This window comes from Leptosomus discolor, chromosome 2 (genome assembly GCF_034619465.1).
Source record: "Leptosomus discolor isolate bLepDis1 chromosome 2, bLepDis1.hap2, whole genome shotgun sequence".
NCBI lineage: Eukaryota > Metazoa > Chordata > Aves > Leptosomiformes > Leptosomidae > Leptosomus > Leptosomus discolor.
Window position 1 is genome coordinate 90,546,613 of NC_141392.1, and position 9,505 is coordinate 90,556,117.

Below are 9,505 nucleotides of genomic sequence, written 5' to 3' on the forward strand. Positions count from 1 at the left end.
CAAGTAAGCCAATATCATCAGATAGAAATTGTACAATCAATGAGGGATATTACAGAGGATGTTCTCCTGTGGCACAGTACACCAGCTGTGGCACTTACGATGTCTATACATGATTAATGGTAAGCAGAACATGATCAAAAATAGTTTATTAAAAAATTAACACCACAACAATGTTATTGCAAGTGTTGCCAAATATTTGGGTTTCCCCCCACACCCCCAACTAGTGTTTCACTCAGATTGATTCAACAGGAGCCAGCCAAATATCAAACCACATTTCTGAAAACATATTCCTAAAGAAATAAACTGTCCTTACAACAAAAATACAGAAGCATTAGACACTCTTGGAAGAGTTGGTTATATGCACTTAATATTTAAGTCAAACCATGGGTGTTTTTGCTCCATTCGACTCTAAACAAATTTATCTTCTCAAAACTTCATGAGGTAACTGTTCCCTTACTGAAGTTTCATACCCAGCAATCAGTATCAGTTACACTTTATGATATAGCCAAGCACTTCAATTTTGTGCTGATAAATACATGGGGTTTGTCCATTTGTAACATGAAGTTGAAATGGATTCTTTTTCCTAGACTTCACTGAAATGACTGTCAGAACTTCACCAGCCTGTCACAAGATACACCTCACAGTAAGCTACCTGTATAGTTTAGCCTGTATGTTCCAGTTCTAATTCTTCTCTACCGCCAGTAGCTCTTATTTCATGCTTTCAGCTATCTCTATTATAAACTACAAATACCTAATGACAGTCAGAGGAACACCCTCCACAAAATTAGAGAATCTACCATCCTACGGCCCCTGCAAACTACAGTCACTGCATTGAAGATGGAACCAAGTACTGAAGGAGTAAGATCAATATTACAGATAAATATGACTGTTCATTAGATAACAGCAGATTATCAATTCATATCTAGGAGGGACAAACATTAGAAATGCTTTTTCAATCTAGAATTACAATATGCATAAACTCAACCAACATTTTAAGAAATTGCAATTACCTGCTAAGTTCTCCTTCTCCTCATCTGAAAGCAACTGCTTTTTTTGTGAATGAAAGTTTTGTAGAGCAGTTTCCAACATCTCCAGTGGAACAGCAGAGTACTCCACAGCTTTCTGAAGGAGCTGCTTACACTTCTTCACATTTCCTAAGCAGTAAGAAACAGAGTTAGAAATAAAGGAAGTAAGAAACAATTACAGTGGGGCAACACGGTCTTTATTTAAAACCACGATTACATTCATGCTGTCATATTCACTTTGCATCATTCTTGGAAGCCATTGTTCATTAGATACCCACTTTAAGGATACTATCTGGAACTAGTCACAAGCAAATCATGTAGATCAATTTTTCACATGAAGTTGAACACAAAGTCACAAAATATGCTTTATGAACTCACAAAACTACGTTGTCAGTACTTTAGTGTTATAAGAACTGTAAGGAAATGGAACAAATTCTAAAATCCATTTTTTTTCCTGTAGTATCAGCAAGGAAAGACAACCTTTATGGACTTCCATTTAGATCTGACCAGATACAAACTTTATTATATATGCATTATAGAACATCTTTTATGCACTTAATTGAAATCAAAGCTAAAAGCAGGTATCGTTAAATCAAACATCACTAAAGTTAAGAAGAGAGAAGCGAAAAGGAAGGATATTGTTTCATTAGTTTTACACATTACTAAATGCCATAAACAGAGATTGAAGAGTACGGGGGGGGAAAGACTATGTCTTAACAAAACATACTGAAAGCAAGATCCACTACATCAAGGAACAGGATAAAGAAGGGAACCTTAAAGCAGAATTTTTAAAAGACTTCAATCACTCTCGTACCAGAATGGTTTTGCCTGAAACACTACTGTACGGCACCACATGACCAAGATTATCATTCTATCTCAAATACTGACAAACTTCCCCCACACACAGCTGACTGGAACATGCCATCTATGATACTGTCAAAGGAGTCAGTCCACAGCATTTATGAAGCAACAGAAGATCTAAACCATGTCCACTGTCCCCATATGAACATTCAACCATGGAACAGGAAACAGAAGAAACGTATTAAAATCCAATTGCTAGCTATTTAAGAACTTGAGTGGCAGAGGGGCAGATTTAATCGGACCAAATTGCACATTTACAGCGTACGTTCGTTTCATAAAACACCCACACAAAGAATCCACAGTTGCTGTTTAGAAGGAGCCAGAATTTCTTCCACAAGCAAGCTCAAGGTATCTAAAGGGAAATTACCACCCAAATTTGAGCATCGTTTTTCAACACAGCGAGAGCCTTACTCGTAACTACCAATAAGATCTAAGCTTAAAAAAACCACAGAAATCACTGTCAATTTTCATCTTGTTTGAAAGTTATTTCTAAAAAGGAAAAAACTAAGACCTGTGCACATAACTTCATTAAAAATGACCACACATGCTCTCATTAAATTTCACTCAAAAAAAGAAGAAAAACCAGATTTTTCTTTTTCTAATTTAATACCTATAAGTTTCCTTCCACATTACGTAGCAGAGCAGAAGTTTAAAACAACAAAACCTAGAACAGCAGCAACAGAAAACAAGTTTTTCTACATACCTTGTGATAGCTCAAACTGTGCAAAAGCCACATGCACAAAAGCAAATTTCTTGCAGTTCAGTCTGGCCAGATGAAATTGGTCCCGTGCCTCCTCTGGATCTTGAAAACTGTAAAGACAGAGTATCAATAGTTACATAAGGTGAAGAGCCCAAGTAACAACGATGAAGTTCCATGTGCTGGGTTCAAGATAATTCTGGAAAAGCAATCCATCTATAGCTGAACTTTTTCTTCTTTCTTAGAGCCATCAATGAAGTACAAATAAGCAAAGACTCTTAAAAAGCTAATAATTGAAAGATATCAAGCTGACCCTTTCCAAAAAAACAAATGTGCTCAAACCTGAAGAGAAAGATTGAGAACTCGTTCTTTGTCACTGTTTATATTATTCCTCAAAATACATAGGTATTTTCCCTCCAACACCCACTTGTAGCCCTTCCAGGTTACATGCTGACACTATCCAGACAAAAATCTCTATTTTTCTAGATGCATCCCCTCCTACGCTAAGGAGGTTGCAAGGCAGGAGGACAAGGAGGAGATGCTCTAGAAACACCAAGTGTTGAAAAACATATCATATTAACCAAGTTCCCAATCCATAACATTAAAGAAATACTGAACTCCGAAATTTTGCTAGATGTTATGAGCTTTTCTACATTGAAGAGCTCCTGCAACTGCACCCAAATTGTCAGATTCCCTTAGCAGAGATGCAGGTCACTGAAGAACGTTGTTTCTGTTGGTACATGTATAATACCATATCTATAAAAACTAGGACACAAGAGCACTTATCCAATAGCTACCGCTATCAAGGGTTCTATGGGAATATCAACTCCTTACAAGATGTAGGGAATTCATTCCATTTTCCCCATAGTCCTCGGCAACACAGTCTTATCAGTTAAATTTGGTAGCACAAGGTGGATTTAAGTCCACATTCTGCAGACACACTGGAAGCAGCAATGGCACTGTATACTTCAAAAAATGTAGAGACTGTGCCACAAAGTCCAGACAAGATACTTCACATTTAATAGTTCCTTTACTTTAGCTAAATTTTAACCCTAGTTCTACATTCAGCCATAGATTGCTAAGTAGGACAACTGAGATGATTGCGCACAGTACACCAACATTTAAATATTCTAGAGGATCTACAGCTTTGTTGTAGTAAATACTCACTAAAATAGAAATGATCCAAATCTATACCACTATGAAATAATAATTTCAATGGACTCCAAACACTTTTTAATATAAAAAAGGGAGTTCTTTTAACACTTATTAGCAAAATCCATAATTGGGAAACAAAGGAATTTCTTCCACAATTGCACTCTGGTTCAACAGGTAAGCAAAGGTTGTACTTAGAAGTGGGGATGGTAAAAAATTTATGACAATGGCTTAAAAATTAAGAATTGAAAAACACAACGTGGAAAGCTAAAGAGAACATTATTTCCAGTAGAATTGTGTGGAATTAAGAATGAAAAAAGCCTCTATCATAGTTTAGGCACATTACTGAACTCCAGTAAGTTTAATAAACTCAGGTCTGATTATCCAAAGCAATAGAACAGGCACAGAATAACCCATCTGCAGGCAAAGTCAGAGTAACAGAAACTAAGCTGTAATGTGAATTGCATCCACTGTCAAAAAATGTGTTAAAATTTAAGTTCCTGTAGAAAGCAGCAACAACTTGGATCGCAACATGCAGAACGAGACCTAACATTAGCAACAGGCATCAAGTGGCACACACTTGGTGGCACTGTACTACAGCCAGAAACACTATGAAAGCAGGACTGGCATGGTTAATGTGCAATACAGATAGTCACAGCTGCAGCTGACTGTTTACCTGTGCCTGTTTCAAAGCACATAATAGGTCAAAAGGTTTTGGTATAGTCAGCCTGCAGCTAGAGAAGACACCAGGACAATACACATCAGTGCCAAAAATGGAACAATCCAGCTTTGATCAGAAGAAAACAGTGTTGATGCCAATAGACACAAAAATGTCAAGCCATTATCACTGCTGCTGAAGTTTATGATGGCCTGCCTTGGTTCTCCTGTTAGGTAGAACATTAAGAACATTAGGAGAACAGCAAACAGAACTCTGCTGAAGAGCCCCTTTCTTCTCCCACCAAAGGCAGCACCATCAGAGCACCTATGTATCAAAGTTACTTGACTTGCAATAGCTAAAAAAAAAAAATCAGAAGCACTCTAGGAAGTCATGAGATTAAAGGATTTTCTTTAACAGTAGCAAGACTGAGCAGAGACAGAGGACAAGTTTTTAACTGAAAGAGGGCAGATCTAGACTAGATATAAGGAAGAAATTTTTTTACAGGGAGGACGGTGAACCACTGGCACAGGCTGCTCAGAGAAGTGGCAGAAGCCCCATTCCTGGAAACATTCCAGGTCAGGTTGGACGGGGCTCTGAGCAATCTGCTCCAGCTAAAGATATCCCTGCTCACTGCAGGGGGGTTGGACTGGATGGCCTCTAAAGGTACCCTCTAGCCCAAACTGTTCTGTGATTCTATGAAAATAGATAGTACTAGACAAACTGACAGTCAAGAACAGAGAAGGTGAGTATGAAACACCAAGGAAATCACAAACATCAAGACCATTATGAGCAATGAGTAAGCATGCCAAACAAAAGATCCAAAACCTACAGACAAACACCACTGTTGTTGCTTTCTAGATCTGATCAGTCAAAACCAACTTCATGTTCCAGTGTGATTACACATGTAGTTCATAAATGTAGTCTCATAAATAATTGACATGATATGCCACTCTGCATGAGGAAGCATTAGCTTATAATATATGATTAAGAACTGGCCTGGCCTATCTCAAACTAATTTTCAAATGGGGGACATCACTTAGGGAGATACTTTGAGCAAAGTTCCACTGGGATTGATGATATGTTAGATTTTGGTGGGTACATTTTTTGAGAGGTGTTTGGGAGTGGGTTGTTTTGGGTTTTTTTTTTTTAATAATTTTCATTAGCAAGTCAGGTAACATATGACTGATGGTATTTGCCAATTAAAAGTATGAAGCAGAAAACAAAAAGAGCAGATCTGAACTACCCAATGAGCTAGGTAGATTCTACAGCAATGCTGGTTACCAAAGCAGAAGGTATTTTAGTATAGCTATATGGAGCACATTTTAGTAGCAAAACAAGACAGACTCCTCTGCCAAGAAGGTGCCTAAAGGCTGTAGCAGAGAAGCAACTAAAGACATTTCAGTGGGACACCACAACTAAAACTGTTAATAATATTCAGGCATTCTAGGATTAAGAGGCTACTGCCAATGCCTTTAGTTCTGCTTTCTGCAATACAACACAGAATACTGAACATAGTTCTAGCATCCATTTAAGAAGTTATCCACTTTTAAAACCATATTTTAAAGATCAAGTGGAAATAGGTTCAAGAATTTTAAAGTGATTAGGGAGGTATGAAATAATCTTTCTGAACTTAAACTCCTACTGTACATAATGAGATAACAGATGTGACTTGATAATAGCATCCTATCACCATTCTGGAAAAGAAATGCCAAAAAGTATGAGCAGGAAGCCTATGTTACACAATTTCTGTTCTGAGGAAAACCAGCTAACCTTTGAACAAGAATGCCATCTCTGTATTTTTTAAGACAGGAGGCCTTTCTGGAAGATATGCTTCACTCCACTTACACAAAAACACTTTACCTCTTCAAGATACTAAGGATTCACAGCAGGTCATTATTATCTCCTGCTTGTTTCTCAACAGGAGATTCATAGATTACTTCCATTGTACGCTTTTAGTAAACACTGATGCAGCAAGATCCATGCAAAAGACAGTACAGACAAAGAAGCAGGCGACATCATACTGCAAGATCAAGCCACCTGCCAAAAAGCCAAATAGGAAGACATACAAGAAATAGAAAAAGACTAGCTATAATCACTGGAAGACCACCTGCTGGACTCTAATTCTTAAGGATTGCTGCAATGTCAAAACACAGCTCTTCAAAGTATTTGCTGTAATGATATTTCAATTGACAAAACTCCTCATGAAAAAAATCAAATTATAAACCTGCCCCAAACTATGTCTGAAAACATCTGGACCACCACACTGTTCAAACATGGACTGAATAAAGCAATAAATGACCACAATCAGAACTAATTTCTGATAATTCTGGTAATTCTGATAAAAATATGAAAATACAGAATGATGTTACAAGACATTCTTCCTACCGTAAGGCAGCTAATTTAATGTAGCTGGGATAAGTCTTTCCTAGCAAGGGAGGAGGCAGACTAGACAAGGATAGACCACTATGGATTAGATAACAGCAAATTGTTTACCTCACAGCCAAATCAGTAACAGAAGTCCACAGGGAAACTAATCCTAACTTAACAAGATTCACAGTTTCATACACAGATTATAGTTACCCAAAGTTGTATCAGATTTCACCTATGCAGCTTCTTTTGAACTGAAGTATAAAGCTAAAAAACAAAAAGGGTCTCTGGCTATTTCCCCAGGTACCTTACACAGGGAATCCAGAAAAATGTGTGTTAACATCTCTAAATCAGATAGCTCTGAACAATCACGTTTATTAGCATATACAAAAAGAAAATGCAAGTACTGTGGAGACAACAGACAAACTGACTAGCCAAAGCGGCTCAAAGTTTGAAGAAGCTGGTATGAAAACACCCACACTCAAAACGATAATTTGTTGCAGAAACCATTAACAAAAGCTCTTTCCTGATCATTCAAATGCAGATTTCTTAATGATGAATTCTTACATTGAAAATTTATACTTACGCTTTCAACTCAGCAAATCTCACCAGGATGCGAGCATAGCTCTCATCTTGACTATGCTTTTCGGCAGGTAACGCAGTCACCGCTTGACTGTACCGGCCAATGAGTCTATTCAGTAGGCCAACATCCATCTGAGGAATACCCTTTTTCTCTAGCCTAAGCAAAAAACATAGCCAGTCTTCTGGATTATTTGTTGTCATCATTATTTGATTAACAGTTCCAGAGTTATCTGCCGGGAAAACAACAAAGGAGATTGATTAAAACCGCAGCAAACATGAACAGAAGGTAACACTTTTTATAAGCTTTCGTGTAAAATGACTAGTCATTTAATTTTTTTAAACAAGGTTAGAGCACAGTTAACTATAGAAACAAGGGAGATTAAATGTATTTTATAGTCATTAATACTGAAGAAATACTAAACTTTAAATCCTTTCAAGTTAATGGTTCTTCCACTCAGTCTAGGTTGAGATCTGTTGCATAAGTGACAACAGAGTAACAAAACCACATACCTGTGGTATCAGCTGAGATTTTAGTACAGTTGAGCTCATCTGTGATATTGTCTTCATTTCTGTATTTGTTTTTCAAGTCTCTAACCCTGTTCATGATTGAAGCAATTTGTGGCAATGCTCTTTCACTTAAGTCTTCCTCCTCCATCTGCAGACACAAGGTTAAAACCAAGCAAAATTACTGGAAAACCCTGTTGTAGCTCACCTTAATTGGAATTACCATGGGAAAGCCTCTCATGTATTTTGCAGCTTGAGACTCAACCACATCATGTAACATAAATATTCTATTAAGCCTTCACCAATGTTGTTATACAAGTAAACTTCCTAGCAGAAACGAACCTAGATGAGCAAAAGGAATTGGTACTTAACTGATCTGCCCAACTACTAGTCCACACTTCACAGCAGTCCTTTCCAATAAGGTATATCCAGTGTTTGCATAAGATGGGGGGTAGGATATGTTGCCTGAATAGCTATGAGTCTATTGTATTAAATCACTTCCTGAATCCATAGACTACGATGGCTAGGAGGCAGCTCTTCTCCTAGCCACACACTCCTGCCACTTCCCTTGAATAAACAGCAATGGAACAAGCATTTGTTGGGCTTTGTGGTGACCTGGTTCAGGGACAAACCCCAACAGAGAACTACAGAAAAAAAGGGCGAGAGCTTTTATCTTTTTTCCTGATGTTTCTCCTATTCGCAGCTCTGTCACCCCATGGACAAGAGAAAGAAAAGGCTAGGTTAGACTACCTTAGATGTGTCACCTCCACACACACCCCCCTTGAAAACAAACATTTTTCGTATGGAAAGAAAGCTTGATAGAAAGAGACAAAATGGCCTCAAGTTGTGCCAGGGGAGGTTTAGATTGGACACTAGGAAAAATTTCTTTACTGAAAGAGTGGTCAAACATTGGACCAGGCTGCCCAGGGAAGTGTTGGAGTCATCATTTCTGGAGGTGTTTAAAAAACATGTAGATGTGGCACTTCGGGATATGGTTTAGTGGGCATGGTGGTGTTGGGTTGACAGTTGGACTTTATGATCTTAGAGGTCTTCTCCAACCTAATGATTCTATAGTTCTATAACCTTGAAGTCTTAACAATATAATTTCTTTCCATCACAGGTAGAAGTAAGTTTCCATCACATTATAGTAGAAATAAGTTTCAAGACATAAGAGATACTTTACAATCCATCTTTTAGCACAGCTTCCTCTCTGGTAAAGGGTTCATTTTTTATTTAACCTAATACATGCGTAACTGGACAGCAATATGTGCTCTGAAAAATATGTTTATTCTTGTTGCAGCCCAATTTCAATGATATTTTTCTCCAAGCAGCACTTAATTGAAGTGTGGTGCACTTATTTATACCACTGAGATTCTAAATCAGAGATTTTGAAACAGTTCCTTGTCCTAGATCTCATTAATTTTTGCTGTTGCAAAATTTTACCACCTAGAAGTCTATCCAAAAGGATTCATTATAAAAGATTTCACAAATAAAAACAAACCACTGAATATAGGTGAACCGGTAGGGGATATGTAAAAAATTACTATACTGCATTGCTTGTAATAAATAATACTCAACTTTTGTATTAATTCCTGTCTAGAATGTCTGCTTTATTAAGCAATACAATCCAATGCTGAAAGTAAAAACTGATGGTGGAGG

The 9,505-nt window shown here is 37.5% G+C and overlaps 1 protein-coding gene across 2 annotated transcripts in view; it reads right to left on the reverse strand.

Moving 5' to 3' along the window:
• The window catches only part of TTK (TTK protein kinase), a 31,729-nt gene extending 23,732 nt beyond the window's left edge, over window positions 1-7,997 (reverse strand). For both annotated transcript variants that reach the window (XM_009949032.2, XM_086461441.1), the window contains exons 1-4: window positions 7,853-7,997; window positions 7,347-7,572; window positions 2,590-2,696; window positions 1,011-1,154 (exon numbers count right to left, since the gene is read on the reverse strand). In XM_009949032.2, the coding sequence (XP_009947334.1) occupies window positions 1,011-1,154; window positions 2,590-2,696; window positions 7,347-7,572; window positions 7,853-7,997 (622 nt within the window). The remainder of the gene's footprint in view (window positions 1-1,010; window positions 1,155-2,589; window positions 2,697-7,346; window positions 7,573-7,852) is intronic.
• Between the last annotated feature and the right edge of the window lie 1,508 nt (window positions 7,998-9,505).